The sequence below is a fragment of the Babesia bovis genome, chromosome 3 (genome assembly GCF_000165395.2).
Source record: "Babesia bovis T2Bo chromosome 3, whole genome shotgun sequence".
Lineage (NCBI taxonomy): Eukaryota > Apicomplexa > Aconoidasida > Piroplasmida > Babesiidae > Babesia > Babesia bovis.
In genome coordinates this window covers 295,001-314,231 of record NC_010575.1, presented here as the reverse complement: position 1 = coordinate 314,231, position 19,231 = coordinate 295,001, and the positions used below count along the sequence as shown (strand labels likewise).

The window sequence follows — 19,231 nt, the reverse complement described above, 5'->3', positions numbered from 1 at the left end:
CATGTTAACCTATGAGCAATGTTGCCAGGAAGTTACCTTGTGCAGTCATGATGATTCATTTATAGAGATTCAATCATGTATTATAATGTAGTGGTGCTTCGATGGGAGCACTCTTGAGTCCATCTATCATAGATATTAACGAAGCAGCGTGTCGTATGACATTGAAAAACAGATTATCATGTTGCTGTTAGGAGGTATATAACTGGGGAAATGTTGTTGTAGGTATAAACTAGGTCTATACATAGTATACTAACCGTATCATGGGAAATGCCGGTAGCTAAAGAAGTCTATAGACTATGACATTAAGTAACATTATGTTTTATTTATGTAGTCCAAAGTAACGATTCACATAAATAAAGGGTGTGATTAGCTTTTGTTTGACAACTGTTTTTTTCCTAGTATCTCCAACAGCCACCTAATGTCTTTCACCACTGAAGGGTCTATTGCCTCCTTACAGTTTTCTGGAACAGCGTCAGCTAATTTTGGTGGCAACCTTTCACGAAGTTGTTTTCTGTTTTCGGGCTTGGGTAACAGATACCATTCAACGGTGAACATCGGTGGATCATCTGTATCAGTGTTTTCTTGAGTCTCTACATTATCTGATTTGGACACTTCTTCAGGCTTCGTGGTAGGTTCATCTCTCTTACCAAAGAATCTGCTTAAGAAAGACTCCTTCTTGGGCTGTTCCTGGGCTACTTCAGTAGAGGTAGCTGTGGTGGAAAGTCCAAATGCCACCACTGCACCGAGCTTTAGTATTGTGTTGAAAGATACCATCTTGGCAAAGTCAGTGGAATGTGTGCTTCTTAATTAAGCACCGATTGCTGTTGTCATGCCCCCCATGCATAGTACAATTGCCGGAAAGTTAATGGATGATCATCCTTGCACCTTCTAATGACACTGTGAAATGGCTATCAATATGATATGCTATTGTTGTATTTATGGTTGTTTCATTGTCAAACACTGATGAGATCGCTGTCAGCATAGGTGTTCTAGAGACCAGCGCTGGCCAATGACTCCTTAAGGTGTACAATACCAATTGCAGTGCCACATACTATGGAAAGTATATACGACCAGGCCATATCCAATGCCATTATGCCTACTACATAAATGCTATTGTCTCCACAACAATGTATACTCTACATCCACGTGGTGCCATAGTGGCATTATTGCAGTATTGATATTACTACAGTTCCTTAGATCACTACATTATAAGTCACTATACAGGCCATTTCATGTTGTAACATACCACAACAAGCAGTGTCTCACCAGCACTGTCACAATTACTACTACCACTACTCCAATAGACTGCAACATTCATTGTCTATGATATCACTACCAGCTAACGTCTCTTACCTACCGCAGCTTTGCAATCCTATTGGTTTCCACCTATATGTACACCTTATTGTGCCTGTGTTATGTATCAATGGAACTAGATAGGGCATACCCCTAAATGCTAAATGCCACCAAGTCACATCATCTCTAATTATACCCTATACTCCAGTTAATCTGTCCAACCACTCTGGAACTTCCAACCAGCTAGAGTGATATCCACACCATTAGTAACACTGTCTCAACTGTATCTGTTCTAACAAGGGACTACAAGCAAATAGCTAGACTACATTAGAGCAGTGTTATCGTGTACTACTCAGTGTCTCTTGTGACTTCTACTGTGTCAGATGTACTCTCTACAGTAACTTCCGTACTACTCACTGCCTCTTCACTACCCTGTAGCTGTGTTGAGCTACCGGTGCTCTTCTTGGTGAAGCAACTGCCCTGAGCAAGGCCACTCCGGAAACCATAGTACAGAGCACCACCAAATGTAATACAGCCGTACACTACAAGGCAGTATAGAGGAGTCCTTTCATCATTACCATAAAAGCTCATCACGCCTATCCACGCTACTAGCGATACGAGACTGAGCACTCCACAAGCCACTCGGTCTCTGGGCCAATACTGTGACAGTGGCTCCTTGAAGTGGATTATCACCAGGAGTACTATAGTAGCTATGGTTGCCAAGAATAACAAAATATAACTAGCAGGGTCATTACCACCAGATAGACTGCCATGACCACTAATAACAATAACAATTAAGATCCCTAAGGCACTACCCAGGAGTACTAATAGCAGTACATCCCACCTGGACCATGGGATGCAGCACATGTTCACCTGGTAGGCACCAACACAGAGCATTATTGAACACACCAAATTGGTTGGTACAGTAGTCTTAAATAGAGATATTTTATTTCTATGGTTACCATCTCCGCTCCACGAATCTTGCACAGCACTGTCATAATACCACTGGAATATGAATATATATACCAGGAACCCTATAGCCGATAATGCCGCCATCACATAGAATGCTATCCTGTGTATATTGATGCACCCGAAACACTGCGTGTTAACGGCGCAAACCAGGAACCCTATATAGGATAAACACTGCATTACTGCACTGGCCAGTACTATATAGGCTGTCTTTGCAATGTTACTAGTATAGTTCGTGTATATTGTTAATACACTAAAACAAGCACTCACAATAGCGAGTGATCCTGTAATTACCATCCATTGGTACCACCTAGTGAGTGGCGTTTTGACATACTGGCAATAGTACCCTAGTAAATGTAATCCTATATAGCATAGCAGTACCATAAAGGACAAGGTACTACATAATGGATCTGAATTACCGTCACTACCATATCCCGTGGCTAGTAATACCGTCCGTACAATGAGTGCCACTGCCATGGCAACGCCAAGTACCAGTACCGCCATGAACATCCATTGGTACCATGGTAGCACCTCTACAGTGTCTTGGGAGGACATTGTGAAGCGTAGCGATGTGGAGGCGTGCACTGCTACGGCAGCACCACTACCGGTACTAGTGAGTACTACTATTCGGTGGTACCCAGTGGAATAGGCGGCGTATTACAACAGGGGCTCAAGTGGTGATGCCCCATGATGGCATCACGGAAAGGGGAAAGGGTAGGGTAGGTATTCAGTGGCGGTGAGGTGGTGTGGTGATGGAGGGAGTGGAGGTAGGGGTGGTGATAAAGGGGGTGGTAGAAGTTGTAGTAGGGAATAGGTGGTTTTATAGGGAATTATAGATGCTATCTAGGATTGTAGAGGTTGTTATAAGGGATAATATGTGTTATATTAACTAGAAGGTATTATATATATCAATATGGACATTGTTATGAAATGTTATGGATGTCATGTAGGATCATAGATGTTGTTATACGGACTGATAGGCGTTATATGGGATTATAGACGTTGTTATAAGGGATAATAGATACTATATAGTACTATAGACACTATTATATGGAATCCTAGCAGTACAAGGTAGTAATCACTGATATGATAACGATGAAGCTAATGAATATGTAACTATACAGTGACTACCTAGTGAACAAAACAATGCTAGTCACTACGATAATGTCTTAAATATATATTGTTATCCCCAATAGAAATAGAGTGTCCCTGCTACAGGTCTCCACTGTATTTAGACAGAACACAAATCATTCACTAGACTACACAGAGATAACGACACTGTATAAGCCACTTTAATGAACGATTCATAGAAATTTGATAGCAAAGTTAGTGAGACTTTTAGTAAGAGATTCATAAAAAGTTGCTTGGTACTTTTGGTACAAGTTTAGTATAATAGTGCCAGATGTTCAGGGTGGTCATCTAGTACTGCCGTGGTGGTACCCCCTGTAGTCCGGACCTACATAGACCAGCTGGCACAGGTACTCAGTGCACTAGTTGGGTGGAGTAAGATAGATAAGTGTGATAAGGGCAGTAGCTGTGGTGGTAGTGGCCATAACAATCAACATGGCATAAATAGTGGCTGCAAGTATCTAGACGAAGTAAAAGCGAACACGCCGTGCGACAAATGTGAATGTATGAAATGGAAAGATCCCGATCAGAGCAGTAATGAAGGACACCACCTAGGAAGGAGGTGTACGAAGTGTATGGATAGTGGTGGTAATGCGCATACTTGTAGCTGTATTACTGGTGGCGGCACGCAGTGTACTGCTGAGAAGTGTAAATGCGCTTTAGCAGGCAAATGCTGCAAGTGTTGTTGTAAGGATAAGTGTAGTAGTGGGTGTGCTGGAGAAAAGGCTAAGTGTATCTGTATCGAACAGGAGGACCATCAGGGGACGAATAACCGTGGCCATCGTATATACAAGGACACTTATCAGTCGGCATATGGAGGGATAGTCAGCTTCGATTCATACGTAGGTGGAACGAAACAGGCATACCGACAACCTATATGGAATGACCTCAATGGTACGTTACTTGGTGGCAACACCATCCTAGATCTACGTGACAAGTTGACGCCCTCCCAACGTCGCCACCAATGTGCCCGTATCCTCCTAGGGTCAGTATGTCTCATCTGGAGTAGCATTACTTATATGTATTGGACTGGAAAGTACCATAAAAGTAGCCCCCGGTGGAACAACCATATCCTGGACGGCAGTGGCCTAGATGACGGTACCCTGTCCCAATGGTTACAGGCCCTAGGGTTTCCTAAGGATATGTTGAATAACCATGGTCCTGGAAATAGATGGGATGCTATTATATGGGATGGGTTAAGGGATAAGTTATATTTGGGATTCCCGGATACTGGTAATGGTGCTAATGTCCATGGCATTGACGATAATGCTAATACATTCAGACAACCAGCTGGTATGAACTATGCAGGATACATACATACCTTAGATAAGGGTGCATTTGATAAGGAGGGACCCTTCAAGGATGGCACTGACAATGGGACCGACACTAATCAGGACAAACGAGGTGCCTTGTACAAGCTCCATATTGTATCATGTTCCTATTTTACTGGATTGCAGAAAAAGACTCCGCCGAAGGCGGAGAATCGGACTCCTAAGACCATCCGAGAGATCCTATACTGGCTAAGTGCATTGCCCTATAGTCAGGCGTATACAAAGATAATGGATCACTGTAAGGAGAAGCTAGATGATATATTCAAGGATAGTAGCCAGCAAAAGCTCTCCTTCACCTTTAAGCCAGATGCACGGCCCTTCACAGTACAACAGGTTGACCTCTACGCCCACTTCCAAGCAGTGACCCAGTACTGCCCACTGGTCCTCATAGGTATCCAGGGTGGCCTAGGCAAAAGCACTGGTAACACTAAAGGCACTGATTCTCCTGCCATTCACTCCCTCTATGCCAACTCTCAGTGCTCCTTCACATATCCCACTGTGTCAATCCAAGCATACAACCAGGTGGTACACTACATTAGGGCTCTGTTCTATCAACTCTATTTCCTAAGGAAGCAATGTGAAGTAAAAGTTGCTATGGGAGGTAAATGGCGCGAGTGTAGGTATGGCAAGGATCTGGTGTCCAAGGGGGTAATCAGCTGGATGTGCCTGGGGTGTAACCCCATGGAACATGATAGGAAATGTAGGGTAAAGGAGATGGGGAACAAACTCAACAAACTGCCATTAGGATCGAATGGCAGTGATGCAGGCAAGCTAAAGGATGTACTGGAGAAGATTGGTGAAGTAGTGGTACAATTGGGTAATGCCCAGCAGGCATTGGAAGGGAAGGATAAGGATGCGATGAAGGGGGTTATAAAGAAACTAGGGGAGGCTAAGATGGCACTGGAGGGGGCTAAGAATGGGCTGAATGGGAAACTAAAGGAAGCTAAGACGGCACTAGATAATCTGACAGGGAATAATGGTGGTAGTAATGGAAAGCTAAAGGATGTGGAGACGAAACTAGGGTCGGCAGCTAGGTGAAAAAGAAAAGTCACTGAAGGACTTCATAGAAGTGTCCAGTGGATCTCTACAAGTAGATCCTGGTAAGAACACAGTCAGCACGTTAATCCATAAGGTGCGGGTGGCATTGCAGTAGTGGTGACATATGGTTAGTATTACACTAGTACTATAAGTAGTGGTAAAAAGATTATAAAGACACTGATGGACCACTTGGCACTGGGACTACAGAAGTGGGTTGGGTGGGAGGAAGGGGATCAGGATATCTGTTGTCTTAAGGGAGATGGTAGTACTAAACAAAGTACGGGGATAGGGAAGGCGTGTACATGTAGTAGTACTGGTGGTGGTGCCACTTGTTGTACCGGTGGTACTGGTGGTAGTGCTACTACTTGTCATGAATGCAAGTCGTGTGGTACTGGTCCTAGTGCTAGTGATCCTAACAACAAATGCTACCTCTCGGCCTACAACAAGACGGATGCTCAATGGACCAACATAGTCAATGGTACACCAGGTAAGCACCCATTGGTAGCCATATGGAGTAATCCTGAGTAGGTAGTGCCGGTAGTGCCGACCTAGTGAAGGCCGCCCAGGGTACGTTATTGTAGCAGTACTACCAACAGTACTACAGATGTCCACCTCCTGGCCCGTATTTTCCTAGGGTCAGTATGCCTCATCTGGAGTGGACTCAGTCAGTTGGGGTTCCTAACGGGTGGTGGCAACAATAAGAGGTGGAAGGATAGTAAGCTGCACGAGATAGAGATTGATGCCAATAAGGGTCTCGGTTCATTCATGGCTGCCATGGGCTATGACCTGGAGAGGTTGAATCAGGGAGCAGGTGAGTACAGCCTAGGGTAGTCAGGTGGACAAGATGAAAAACAATGTGTTTCTGGAGCTCTATATAGTAATCTTTCTGACGATGATCATGTGATATTGCTGAATATCATGGAACGGTACGACAGCACTACTTCGGTACCAACTAGTACTGCTGAGAAATATTATGACTCTACCGATGAAACCATTCAATCCCCCACACCCCGTAGTTATTATCTGCTTATAATGAGCCTTCATAGAAGCTTCTATAACACACTTCACTTGGACATACCCATGCCTCTGTAACAACCTCACCACTACTGGGTTCCGTTGAGTACCACCCTAGTGCTACCATGGAATCCCAGGATATCGTGAGTAAATCACTACTTATAAGTACTACATAGTAGATTCCTAGGATATCATGGATATAACTAACTGTACTACTATAGTACTGGTCCTTCTATGGCTCTACTTGTGCTGCCAGGCACTGGGTTTCTTGGTGTCCCTGATAGACGCAGGCAACGCTACAGCAATACCCACTACCACTACACTCTCTATTGTGTTGCTAGGTGTCTGTTTGTGGCAATGCAAAAATGCTGGGTATCTAGTACAACCAATGACCTGGTACCACTGGATGCTACTGGCACTACTAGTAGTACTACAGGTAATGGCAGTGGTATTGGAGCGACAGGGTTGGGGTCTTTGGAATTCTTTATTCATCAAATCGACACATCCCATTTACGCTGTTGCAGTAGTACTGCTGGGTATACTAGGTGGTACCCTATACTGTGGATGGAAGTGTAACCTATTCTGTAGACCATGTTGCAAAAGCCAGTACATTTGCTATGGTAGTGCAATAGTTTTAGTGCTAGTCGTACTAGTAGTTCTGGCAGTAACGGTATCACTGATACGGTTTGTTGAGGAAGACGGTTACGACTATAGTCGACGCATTGACGACAATAAAGCAGGTACCGTAATGCATACTATAAGCTACCTTGGTAACATGGCAGTACCCTGTACTCAGTGTTATGCCATGGCATTGATATGGAACACTATACTAAAGCTACCGTATACTGTATTGGAAGTAGTGGCATTAATAGCATCAACACTTGCAGTGGCCTCTATATTGGCTGTGGCAGTTCCCAAGAGTGCTAGTGAGGATGAAGATGAAGGCGGCGGCTCAGTATTACTCATTACTACAGGGTGTCCCCTCCTATCGGTTCATCTATTGGCCCTAGGCATTACCTTGTACTGCCTGGAGTATAAAAGGGTATTCTACTGGCCCAAGGATTGCATGTGCTTCGGGATATTAGCAGCAGTTGTAATACTGATAGCACTGGTAGCAATGGCAATGGCAAGTACGGAGGATCATCGAAACAGACTAGGTGATATGTCATACACCCTCCTGGGCTACTCAATGGTACTGATGGTACCGACATTGTGGTATGCATACCGATGTGGTCTACTTACATGGTGTTTCCCCAAGAAGAAGAATTTGAATGGTACAGACACTGCTGAAAACACTGCAGCAGACACTGATATCGCAAAGGAATCATAGTGGTGGGCACCGTTGAGTGCTGCCACCTGTTAGATTGGACGGCCCAACTTTGGGTGGCCCAATATGAATTGGAACATCCACTGTGTAAGCGAAATTTGTATAATTCATACTATATAGTGTAGTATTCACATATTACTGATCTAATGCAACAATAGCCATCAAATAGCAGTAGTGTATATATAGTAGTATTGTAGAGTAATACTGCACTACTATTGAGTTACACTAAGTACAATTTCTCACTTCACAATGGAGACTACAGTACTGCCCAAACACCACGACTGGTTCCTGGACAACCCGTGGTGCATAGCGGGACTATGCATAGTGGTTATTGTCATTGTGGTAGCTGTTGTAGCAGTCATGATATACCAAGCTAAGGATGATGTCTCGAAATATTGGGGATGCATTGTGGCAGCTATTGGAGCTATATGTATTGCTTTACTGATGTACCTTGCTAGCCGAGATACTGTAAACGCAGCTTTCAAAGATGCCTTAAGGGGAAGTACAAAAAGGGCACTACATAGTACTTAGTGATATTCCACATTTACATGTAGTGTTTCTGTGACTATCAAGGAGAAATGATATTATAAACATGAAGAACTAACATTGTTGTACGTTATTCGGTAAACAATAGATGAATCTAAGGATGAACACGGGATACAATGACTATGTAACTGCAGTCTACATGGGTAGTGTAGTTAACATGGGAACTAGTGATTCATCAATAGATAGGAATTCATTAGTGTCTAATGGGTAGGTACCAGTAAGCCTTCTTAATGGGCCTACATTCCTGGAGTCTATTGGAATTACAGAGCGCTCTAGGGTAACCCACTTATATACATACGTCATATAGCACATGTGTATATAACTGGCTGGCAGCATGCAAATAGGATAATCCCCTATTTGCAATGAATAACAAATGAACAATATAATCATTGGAAGCATACAATAGTATTGTAATATATCACTATATGGGAAGTTTATTGTAATGTTACTGTAATGTCTCGGGTATATTGCCATAAGGTCTGTTGTAGTATCGACATGTGACGTCCGTTGAATTCATCACTTCATGTAACAGCAATTACATAATACAACCATTGTAGAGAACTGCACTGAAGAGCAACCCCTAACTTTGGGGCAACTGTACTATGGATGGGGCGTGATAACAACTGTAGATGCTCCATTAAGAATCCCAGTCTCCAGTGACTGTAACAAAATGATAGCCTTCAACATGTTATGGAAGATCTGTCTAGTATCGGCATACGGGTTCTGTGTTACGGCCACTTCTACTGATGTAGCCCAGGAACAATCCAAGAAGGAGTCTTTCTTAAGCAGATTTTTCAATAAGAAAGAGGAACATGGCACTGAACCTGTGGAAGTACTGCAATAAGAGATTACCAAGGCACAAGAAAACACTGAGGCAGCAGAGCCACCCAAGTACTCTGTTGAATGGTATCTGTTACCAAAGCCGGAAAATAGAAAACATCTTCTGGACAGGTTGCCATGGCCTTTGGCCATGAATGTGCCAAATAACTCTAGCAAAGCAATATTGCCCGTGGTAGAAAAACGTATTAGGAAGTTTATTTCATTGAGTGAGAAAAGTCAGAGTTTGAGACGTGCACATTATTCTGGTCTCCTTTGGTAAATCACCAATCTTGGACTACCTTAATGAAAACGAAGTTATTATAATGTCAGTTTATACACTTCTCTACCACACTACCCTAATACATCTCCTCCATTGTGCCACACTGTTTATCTATATATTAACCAACAATAACGTCCATTACGCCCAATAACACCCTATACTACTACTTTAACAACACTGGTCATTAGCATACATACACTACTCTGTGATTCCCCGGTAATAGCCCAGTATGGTACAACATACTAACCACCGTATCCATAATGTCCCATGGAAGTGACTTTGCTTCAGAAAACTGGCCCACCGTAACATCCATTGTTATTACTACAATATGTATACCACCCTGTCCATTACACTCTAGACTAGTACATATCACTACCTCTATCAGGATATCCACAGTAATCACTGCAGGAGCCCTGAAATTAAATTGTAAGATCCTTCCTAATTGGACTATAGACTGTGATTGGAAGAGATCTGTGCCTATCATCTGCCAAACCCACTTTTCAAGCCACCAGCAAGTGCCCCACCACTACACTACCCCATACTCTATAAACCCCACCAGGGTAACTCCAAGATAAATTATGGCCCCACTAAATACACCTTTGTGCAGGATAAGGGGAGGTGAGACAGAGAGTTAGCAGTTACTATGTAGTCGCCAAAAGGTACTACTACACATATTACTCTACCCAAAAATTCTACCACTACCTTGCTAAACATTTACTAACCATGATACTAAAACATTACTAAAAGCACTACTAAACATTGACCAAAATTTTCCACCCCCTCCAGCACTACTCTTCCCTTCCGTCCCGTCATCACCTTATACCACATAGACTGCCACTGGTGTGCTCCACCCCGTAACCAATGTGACCTCATATGTGTCCAGTCCAGTGGCCATATGGCACCAAATGCTAGGTAGAGTACCGCTACTAGCCAGGCTATGGTCAGTACAAAGATCCAGGGGAGCCGTATGTCGTGTTGGAGCTTGCCGACCTGCTTTAGTAGCTCTGTCAGGGGATGATTCTGAGAGGCGACCTTAGATGTGTCCTGCTTGTTCTTGTCAATCACTGCACTGAGACTGTCCAAGAATTGATGGCACTGCTTAGTACGCTCTTTCTTCTTATCTTCAATGTCATACTGTCCATCCGTCTTTCCATCCCTCTGGTGGTACCCCTCCAGATTGAATGGATTACCATAGCTGAATCCATGTCTATACAGTACTGGTAGCACCCCAGTACATGATACGATTGATTGGCATCCACACTGTCCACCACCATTGGTACCATGACTTCCCTTCTTGCACTTATTGGGGTCACACTGTCCCTTACAGCCACGGCATTCAATTTGCTTGAACTCACTAGCAAGTGACTCTAGTCCTGAATGAAGTGCATCTGATAGGTACAGTACCCATGAGAGGTATGTTCCACCGAAAGTGGCACTCACTGCGGTATAGAGTTCACCTGTTAGGGGGGAGAGGTACTGGCAGTTCTCAGTGAGTCTTGAGAGGGAGGTATTGGCAGTAGCAGCACTGGACTTTAGAGCACCACTACCATCGTTTTTCTCTCCCTTAATACCTATTAGCGCTTTACCGACTTTGTCCATGTAGTGCCCTCCTGGAGTACTGTTCCCATTGGGTATCCACTCTATCTTCTTTACCTCTTCCCGTAACCCAGAGGCACACCAACCGCAAAAGTATTTGTCCTTGTTCTCATCATAAGATCCACTTGGATCCCCTGTGTGATCACAGTTCTTCTGCTGTCCACTCTGGTTCTTTCCCTCCTCTTTATTTCCTACACCTCCCCTAAAGAACCCGAATACATCACCCAATACCTGTGGTGTAGTGGCACTGAGTGCGGAAGTTACCCTGACTAGCCTATAGACACATGATTGCATCATGTTCTCGTTACTGAAGAAGTATAGGATGCCATAGAGTCTTGAGCCAGTCATATCACCGATGCTGCCACTATAGAATTGATTTCTAAATCCCATTGGCAGTGGACAGCACTGACCTGAGCCATTACAGTGTCCTAAGTGGGATGCAGCAGGTGGGTACTTGTCCGGGTCCTCTATGTCTCGTACTACATCACAACTAAACCCTGGCAACCTGTCTTCCAGGAATGCCTGGAGGGGGGAGGGGACACCAGTGGTAGTGGGTTGGAGGCAGGTCTGACAGACAGTGGGATTTGATGGTTGACCACACTTCTTGGCGTGGTCTTTACATCCTGGGCACTTGGGAGAGGTGCATAGGGAGATAAGCTGGTTAATGGCATTGAGCAGTGTGGTGTACTCTTCATCAACCGATACACCTACTGCAAATACATGCGATAGATTCTTTTTTGCTTTCAGTAGTTGATCTGTCCTGTCCTCTATCTGCTTCTTCACTCCCTCCTTCAATAGCACCAATGCCTTGTGTAACCCATGGATAGCAGCACTCACTAGGTTCTTACATGGATCAACATCAGTACCGTTCTGCTTTTCTACTGCCTCCTTAGCCGCCTTTAGTGCCTCTGTAGCCTTAGCCTTAGCATCCTTTAGTCCACCCGCCTTCTCTAGTGCCCCCACCTTCTCACACAACTTTTCCCCTAGTACCTTCTGTAGTACATCCTTTAGATCACTTCCATTATTCACCTCTGAAAATACTTTCTTTAGTGCCTTCATCACTCCGTCTAGATCTGACTTTCCCGTATCCAACCTCTCCTGGGCATTACCCAATTGTACCACTACCTGACCTATTGCATCCAATAGTGACTTTGCCGCCTCAAGTCCCTTTCTCAACTCCATCACCCCATCTACAGCCCCCTTATCCTTCCCTTCCAATGCCTTTAGCTTATTTACTACCCCATCCAATCCCTTCTTCATATTCTCCACCCTATAATTCCTATCATGTTCCATGGGGTCACACCCCAGGCACATCCAGCTAATTACCCCCTTGGACACCACTCCATGACCATACCTACATTCACGCCACTTCCCTCCTAGAGCCACTTTAACTGCACATTGCTTCCTAAGGAAATAGAGTTGATAGAATAGAGCCCTAATGTAGTGTACCACCTGGTTGTATGCTTGAATCTTAACTTCTGGGTAGGTGAAGGAGAAGTGAGAGTTGGCATACAGGGAGTGAATGGCAGGTTCTTTGGTGTTGTTAGTGCCTTTTCCTAGTCCACCATGGATACCTATGAGGACCAGTGGGCAGTACTGGGTCACTGCTTGGAAGTGAGCAAACAGGTTGAATTCATCAACGGTAATGGGTGCTGTGCGGCCTGTTTGGTGAAAGGCGAGTTGTTTCTGGTCATTGTCAGTACCAGATTCAGTTTCTCCGGGTTTCTTGAGTACTTCTGTGAGTCTATCCTTACCATGCTTCAGTATCTTTGGATATGCCTGACTATAGGGCAATGCACTAAGCCAGTAGAGGATCTCACGGATTGTCCTAGGGGTTCTATTGTCCGCCTTCGGCGCAGCCTTGTTCTGTAACCCGGTAAAATAGGCACATGATAGAATATAGAGCTTGTACAAGGCACCACATTTGTGGAGGTTAGTGTCAGTAGTACTAGAGCTAGTACCATTAGGGAAGACAGTAGCTTGATCAGTGTTGAATGAATCCCTATGTGCAGTATGTACAAATCCAGCGTAATTCATACCGAAAGGACTTCTCGCTGTATTGCCATTTTCGTCCTTGACATCATCACCACTGAGACCACTAGGCTCCAGGAATCCCAAGAAAAGCATATCCCTAAGCCCATCCCATATGACCTTATCTAGTCTATTCTTTGGCCCACTATTGTTCAACATCCCTTTAGGAAACCCTAGGGCCTGAAGCCATTGGGATAGTGTGCCATCATCTAGACCACTACCGTCCAGGATGTGATTGTTCCACCGGGGGCTACCCTTGGCCCACTTACCAGTCCAATACATATAAGTAAGTCCACTCCAAATGAGACATACTGACCCTAGTAGGATACGGGCACATTGGTGACGAGTGGGAGTATTTGTCGATGAATTCCACATACATTCTCGGTATGCAGTGATTGTTCCTTCTACGTATGACTCAGAGCTGTATCTTCCTCTGTATGCCGATCTATATGTATCAATGGTACAGCAACATCTTCGGTCACATTTGCAGTTGTCTACAGCATCACCAGCCCTGGTACAGGTACCATCTTTGCACTTACACTGACATCCACCACCACTACCAGTATTGCCACACTTGTCTCCATCACACTTTGTACACCCCCTGCCCAGGTGATGATTGTCAGGGCCTACCTTAAGACACCCACACTTTCCACATGACATATCGTTAGGCGTCAAATCCTTCAGATACTCGCACTTCCCTTTGCCATGTGGATTGCCACCGCAGCCACTGCCCTTCTCACACTGCACTATCCTACTCCACCCAACGAGTGCACTGAGTACCTGTGCCAGCTGGTCTATATAGGTCCGTACCACTGCAGTACCACCTAGTCCCTGGACTAGGGAGAATAGTCCATTGAGGCGATTAGTGACCTCCTCTTGAGAGGCGCCTTTGTCCTTGGCTTCGCCTTGATAGCCTATAGGACACCATGAGGTACTGTATACCAGTAGTGGTACTAGATAGTACTACTCTAGTACTAGGTACTTACCATTGTACTCGAGTTCTACTGACTGCAGTAGGTCAGTCACTGCCGCCGCCAGGCCACATATGCATTCTGTACGGGGGTGAGTCTACATAGTACTGGGCGCGCCACTGTAACGGACAGTGTCAGGTACTTTCAATATGACGTGCATTCTATATCAGTGTCTCTACAGTACCCTATCACCCCCATACTCTATAAACCCCACCAGGGTAACTCTAACATATATAGTGCCCCCACTTAACTGACCATTGTGAGGGGGAAGTGTATATAGTGGTGGGTAGAATAAAGGTAATGGTGTTGGTGAGAGTGTATTGTAATTGGTAGAGATGTAGCAGGGCACGGTCTATATCAATCGCGGATATCAACAGATAGTTAACACTTTGTTGTCACTATGTAGAGACCAAAAAAATCATAGACCTCATACACCACCCCTAACAGCTACTGCTTTTATACTAAACTTTCAGCAAAAGTAGTACTAAACTTTTGTGAAACTTTTACCAAAACTGGTACTACACTACCACTACACCATCCATACTACTATACTACAACTTACCTCCAGCAGGGTGCAACTTACTGACATCACCATACCCGAACCCATACTTGTACAACACCGGCAGTACCCCGGTACATGATACCACAGAGGTGCATTTACATACTCCGTCACCACCATCGCAGGGTTTACCATGGGTTCCTGCTTGGCACTGTCCACCACCACATCCAGGAACAGCTCCTGCCGCACCTACTACACCATTAATCCATATGACACGGTTGCGCCGAAGGCGCCCCTTCTCCATAGGCGCGCCCTATAGGCCCTAGAACTTACCATTTTTACACTCTGCTTCTGTGCAACTAATCCCCTGAAACTCCCCTTTCAACCCCTTCAGCCCTCCCTGGAACTCCCCTATCAAATAGACCAACCATGACAGGTAGGTCCCGGCCATCGCTGGACTCAACTGCCCATACTGCTGGCCACTAAGAGGAGAGAGGTATTGACAACAGTTGTTTTTTCCATTACTGCATCCATAGAGGGTCTTTAGGGAGCCTCCATCGGCTTTGTGCTGGCATGCACCACCAACAGCACTACTACTATTACCTACACCACCATGAGTCACTGTCAGTGGTACTACTCCATTACACTACATCACTACCCTATACACTACCACAGCGCGCCACCCTAACGGACACTGTCAGGTACTATCTCTATACGGCGCGCCCCTATAGCACTAGACAAGTACTACTCCCTGTATGTATACTTACCGTTCCACTTTGTCAGTGCCTCGACCACTGCATCAGGACCACCACCAATAGACGGCATGTGCAGTTTAGATTCCTTCTCGAACTCTACTAGCTTCTCATGCACTCCCTGCTGTCCTCCACCACTTTGTCCTTCAATGTACACTATATAGTAATAGAACCCAAAGAGGTCACCCAGTGTCCGTGGCACCGTGGGAGTGATACATGCCAGCAGTCTCAGTAGTACCACTAGGGTGCCACTCTGGCACTTTCCTGGGTCACAGTAGTATTCCAGGAGATGTGACAGTGTATTCCCAGTGCAGTGGGCAGGGTACTTCTCTTTGCCTGCTACACGATGAGTCCATGTGACTACGAAGGCGCCCTTATATACTAGGGTGGGACGTACCTGGTGGAATAGTGGTCAGTGTCCCTGTCTTATGCGTCTGGGTTAAATCTGTGCATACCATGAGTCACTATTGGTTACTGTGGCGCCCAGGGGGTGCCCCTAGTGTATATACAGTGCCTTAGGGGTGCCATATAGAGTACTGGGACGTACCTTTGAAGTGGTTCACTCTGACTTGGCCACCGCTAGTGCTACTGCCAGTACTTTCATTACTCCAACCCATTGGGACAGGGCATAACTGAGGATAGTCTCGGTGTGGACCCTGTTCTTTTCCATTAGAATCTACCGATTTGTTCATATGATCCTCGATATCCGGATAGGGATTCGTCTCACTATCGGAACTCTTGCCTATTGTCTTTTTGCATGCCATGGAACCCAACGCATCACACAAGAAGTACATCAGTGGTGATTTATGACTGGCGCTCTTCTTGCACTGACAGTCCGTACCACCTGCTACACCATGAATCCATATGGCACGGTTGCGCGCCATATAAGACACTGATAATGTTCTCTATTATCCACATGGCGTTCCCATAGTGTCTGTAGTAAGACCTACCTTGTGTTTCACATAACCAAGACGATGAAATGTTCACTCCAGCATTTGGATTCACTCCACTACCATACCTACAACTCTGCCAGCCCAGCACTACTGAGCTCCCTCCTCCTACTCCCCCTTCCACAGCAGTACTGCATTGCTTCCTCAGGAAATAGAGCTGGTAGAAGCAGTGGTAGACATATATCCTCAGTTGGTCCAGGCACTGGGCGGGACTAATCTCCATCTGGAAGCCAAAGAGCCCATTGGCGTACATCCCATGGAGGGGGCCTACACAGAGTGTTAGGAAGTGGTACTCATGGGTACTTACCAAACTTGGAGACTTCCAGGTGGTACCCGCCGTAGCAGACCTCACCGGGCTGGAGTTCACTAGTGGAAGACTGTGCCTGGGGAGTGGCCGGTGCCTTGTTGGCGTCTTCAAGGGTACATCTATAATTACGGTCTTTACTATGATTGGGACACTTCTTCTGGTCAGCACCAGCACCAGCTCCTCCTGCACCTACTACACCATAAGTCCACATGACTACCCCTAGAGACACCGTTGCGCCCATGGCGCCCTTATATATAGCACTAGAATAATGTACTTACCTTGTGTAGCACTCTCTTTGCCACTGGTAGCTATGGTCCCCTGGATACCGATGAGTACCAGTGGGCAGTAGCCACAGGCGGCCAGTAGGTAGTGGGTAATGTCCTTACGCTGGAGAGTGGTACTGACAGAAGTACTGCTATCATTGTAGAGTTCTATCTGTTCCACTGTTTCCTGTGGATTAGTCTCTTTCTTTGGATACTTATCTCCCATCCTCCCTACCAGTCCCTTGTACTTCTCACTATAGGGCAACGCACTTAGCCAGTAGAGGATCTCACGGATTGTACGTGGTTTCCTGGGTGTATCGTCTTTCTTGGTAGTTTCAGTATCGGGCTTCTTTGGTGGCGCCGGCGAAGCCGGCGTAGTCACTCCCTTCGCCCCGGCACTGCCTGCCCTGAAGTACCCACTGGCCAGGATGTGGAGTACCAATAGGGGGTACTCCTTACAAATGTCTTCTGTTTTCTTGTCCTTGCCAGCACTAGCTGCACCATAGATAGTGCTGTAGTACTCAGCTACACTGTCTAGGGTACATTGGTACTATAGAGGAAGTGGACTTACCCTTGCTAGTGCCATTCTTGAATTCGTTCCACTTAATCCCGTCCTTAGCAGGTTGCTCTCCATTCAACAGTTTTTGCACAAACTCTCCTTTCTGACCTACTACACCATAAGTCCACATGACTACCCTAGGCAGTACTTACCTGTACCACTCCCCTGATTCAACCTATCCAGGTCATAGCCCATGGCCGCCATGAATGAGCCGAGACCGGCCTGGTCAGCGTCATCTATCTTGTGCAAACTACTTGTTGACCACCTCGGATCACTCCCACTTCCAGTTAGGAACCCCAACTGACTGAGTCCACTCCAGATGAGACATACTGACCCTAGGAAAATACGGGCCAGGAGGTGGACCTCTGTAGTACTGTCGGTAGTATTGCCATAATAACGTACCCTGGGCGGCTCTAATTGGGTCTGCAGTGGCAGCAGCTACACCACTACCACCTTTACCACCTACTGCACTACCAGCCGATCCACTTCCTCCGGCACTACCTACTACAGGATTACTCCACATGACTACCAATGGCTACTTACCTTTGGTACCATTGACTATGGTAGTCCATAGGGCTTCCGTCTTGCTATATGCCGACTGGTAGCATTTTTGGTCAGGACCACTAGCAGTGGTACCACACTTGCTACACTGATGACAAGTAGTACCACTACTAGTACTACAACACCCGCTAACACCACCAGTACTACATTTACATTTCTTTCCTATTCCTTTATCCCCCTTCAGACAACACTCATCTTCCTTATCCTTCCACCCAACCCACTTCTGTAGTCCCAGTGCCAACTGGTCTATCAGTGTCCTTATGACCTCGGTGCCACCAGAGCAGGTAGTACTGGCAGCGCTGTTACTACCATACTACCCCGAACAGCTAGAAGTTTTTAATTAAAAGTGCTACTGAAAGTGTCACTACATTTTACGTAGAAGTGCCATCAGATTGTTACCAAAAGTGCTGCTAACTTTCCATAAAACTTTCACTAAAAGTGTCACTAAAACATTGCTACCTTTTACGTAGAAGCGCTAATAGACCTCTACCAACACTGCGACTAAACTTTTAACAACATTGCTACTACAACTCTATGAACCTTTCACTGGAAACACCAGTACCATTCAAATAAAAGTACCACTAAACATCTACTGTCCCTCTCTACCTCAACCCCTCTTACTCCTACTCCCTCCTTTCTCCACCCTCCTCCTCCCTTCCTACTTCCCACCACTCCTCAACCCTCTCACCACACCCCTACCATAACCCCCTCCTAAGACCCTTATAGCGCGCCCCCTCACTCACACTCCAATTACCACTCCTCCACGGGCGCGCCCCTATATAGCACTAGACAATAACACTATATCACCACATCCGTCCCCAACTAATACTAACCCTACTACCCCCCAGCGCGCCTTCGGCGCCCCTGTGTAATGGGGCCCTGGGTACTAAGCCCCACCCCGGGTAACCCCGGGGTCCGAGCCGTTGTTCCGAAAACACGTCGGTGACTTCGTCGCCGACCACAACAACACCGACGACCCGAGCCACTCCAGGTGGGC

The 19,231-nt window shown here is 45.7% G+C and overlaps 8 protein-coding genes across 8 annotated transcripts; 4 read left to right on the top strand and 4 right to left on the bottom strand.

Annotated features, from left to right (window-relative positions):
* Nucleotides 1-346: 346 nt before the first annotated feature.
* On the bottom strand, nt 347-814 carry BBOV_III001320 (SmORF protein). Its single transcript, XM_001611217.2, has one exon. The coding sequence runs from the start codon at nt 772-774 to the stop codon at nt 367-369; it is 408 nt and encodes a 135-aa protein (XP_001611267.1). The 5' UTR covers nt 775-814; the 3' UTR covers nt 347-366.
* An 807-nt stretch (nt 815-1,621) lies between these two features.
* Nucleotides 1,622-2,847, bottom strand: BBOV_III001310 (putative integral membrane protein). The gene has a single exon (XM_001611216.2). The coding sequence runs from the start codon at nt 2,815-2,817 to the stop codon at nt 1,642-1,644; it is 1,176 nt and encodes a 391-aa protein (XP_001611266.1). The 5' UTR covers nt 2,818-2,847; the 3' UTR covers nt 1,622-1,641.
* Nucleotides 2,848-3,886: 1,039 nt separating this feature from the next.
* Nucleotides 3,887-5,799, top strand: BBOV_III001300 (variant erythrocyte surface antigen-1 alpha subunit). Its single transcript, XM_001611215.2, has one exon. The coding sequence runs from the start codon at nt 3,897-3,899 to the stop codon at nt 5,757-5,759; it is 1,863 nt and encodes a 620-aa protein (XP_001611265.1). The 5' UTR covers nt 3,887-3,896; the 3' UTR covers nt 5,760-5,799.
* Nucleotides 5,800-5,935: 136 nt separating this feature from the next.
* BBOV_III001295 (variant erythrocyte surface antigen-1 beta subunit) lies at nt 5,936-6,859 on the top strand. The gene is made up of 4 exons (XM_051767933.1): nt 5,936-6,246; nt 6,288-6,326; nt 6,364-6,570; nt 6,604-6,859. Exons 1-4 carry the CDS (start codon nt 5,940-5,942, stop codon nt 6,849-6,851), a joined length of 801 nt encoding a protein of 266 aa, XP_051623783.1. The 5' UTR covers nt 5,936-5,939; the 3' UTR covers nt 6,852-6,859.
* A 67-nt stretch (nt 6,860-6,926) lies between these two features.
* Nucleotides 6,927-8,153, top strand: BBOV_III001290 (putative integral membrane protein). The gene has a single exon (XM_001611214.2). The coding sequence runs from the start codon at nt 6,967-6,969 to the stop codon at nt 8,101-8,103; it is 1,137 nt and encodes a 378-aa protein (XP_001611264.1). The 5' UTR covers nt 6,927-6,966; the 3' UTR covers nt 8,104-8,153.
* A 1,070-nt stretch (nt 8,154-9,223) lies between these two features.
* BBOV_III001285 (uncharacterized protein) lies at nt 9,224-9,800 on the top strand. The gene has a single exon (XM_051767688.1). The coding sequence runs from the start codon at nt 9,317-9,319 to the stop codon at nt 9,488-9,490; it is 174 nt and encodes a 57-aa protein (XP_051623704.1). The 5' UTR covers nt 9,224-9,316; the 3' UTR covers nt 9,491-9,800.
* Nucleotides 9,801-10,428: 628 nt separating this feature from the next.
* On the bottom strand, nt 10,429-15,316 carry BBOV_III001280 (variant erythrocyte surface antigen-1 alpha subunit). The gene is made up of 4 exons (XM_051767870.1): nt 15,176-15,316; nt 14,927-15,094; nt 14,359-14,424; nt 10,429-14,286 (listed from the first exon to the last, which is right to left on the bottom strand). The coding sequence occupies exons 1-4, from the start codon at nt 15,291-15,293 to the stop codon at nt 10,475-10,477; spliced, it is 4,164 nt and encodes a 1,387-aa protein (XP_051623394.1). The 5' UTR covers nt 15,294-15,316; the 3' UTR covers nt 10,429-10,474.
* Nucleotides 15,146-18,652, bottom strand: BBOV_III001270 (variant erythrocyte surface antigen-1 beta subunit). Its single transcript, XM_051767474.1, has 12 exons — nt 18,603-18,652; nt 18,217-18,533; nt 18,076-18,174; nt 17,826-18,038; nt 17,686-17,781; nt 17,130-17,648; nt 16,852-17,040; nt 16,545-16,811; nt 16,142-16,438; nt 15,992-16,039; nt 15,610-15,930; nt 15,146-15,445 (listed from the first exon to the last, which is right to left on the bottom strand). The coding sequence occupies exons 1-12, from the start codon at nt 18,620-18,622 to the stop codon at nt 15,165-15,167; spliced, it is 2,667 nt and encodes an 888-aa protein (XP_051623393.1). The 5' UTR covers nt 18,623-18,652; the 3' UTR covers nt 15,146-15,164.
* Between the last annotated feature and the right edge of the window lie 579 nt (nt 18,653-19,231).

Coding starts and splice junctions, on each gene's coding strand:
- BBOV_III001320 (XM_001611217.2), bottom strand. CDS start 774: ATGGTATCTTTCAACACAATACTAAAGCTCGGTGCAGTGGTGGCATTT.
- BBOV_III001310 (XM_001611216.2), bottom strand. CDS start 2,817: ATGTCCTCCCAAGACACTGTAGAGGTGCTACCATGGTACCAATGGATG.
- BBOV_III001300 (XM_001611215.2), top strand. CDS start 3,897: ATGAAATGGAAAGATCCCGATCAGAGCAGTAATGAAGGACACCACCTA.
- BBOV_III001295 (XM_051767933.1), top strand. CDS start 5,940: ATGGACCACTTGGCACTGGGACTACAGAAGTGGGTTGGGTGGGAGGAA. Junction 6,247..6,287: donor CATAGTCAATGGTACACCAG/GTAAGCACCCAT, acceptor AATCCTGAGTAG/GTAGTGCCGGTAGTGCCGAC. Junction 6,327..6,363: donor CCTAGTGAAGGCCGCCCAGG/GTACGTTATTGT, acceptor ACAGTACTACAG/ATGTCCACCTCCTGGCCCGT.
- BBOV_III001290 (XM_001611214.2), top strand. CDS start 6,967: ATGGATATAACTAACTGTACTACTATAGTACTGGTCCTTCTATGGCTC.
- BBOV_III001285 (XM_051767688.1), top strand. CDS start 9,317: ATGATAGCCTTCAACATGTTATGGAAGATCTGTCTAGTATCGGCATAC.
- BBOV_III001280 (XM_051767870.1), bottom strand. CDS start 15,293: ATGGCCGGGACCTACCTGTCATGGTTGGTCTATTTGATAGGGGAGTTC. Junction 14,425..14,926: donor GTTCGGGTATGGTGATGTCA/GTAAGTTGCACC, acceptor ACCCCCGTACAG/AATGCATATGTGGCCTGGCG. Junction 14,287..14,358: donor AGTAGAACTCGAGTACAATG/GTAAGTACCTAG, acceptor GGTGTCCTATAG/GCTATCAAGGCGAAGCCAAG.
- BBOV_III001270 (XM_051767474.1), bottom strand. CDS start 18,622: ATGGCACTTCTACGTAAAAT. Junction 18,175..18,216: donor CATAGTCAATGGTACCAAAG/GTAAGTAGCCAT, acceptor ATCCTGTAGTAG/GTAGTGCCGGAGGAAGTGGA. Junction 16,040..16,141: donor CAGAGTGAACCACTTCAAAG/GTACGTCCCAGT, acceptor TGGTATGCACAG/ATTTAACCCAGACGCATAAG.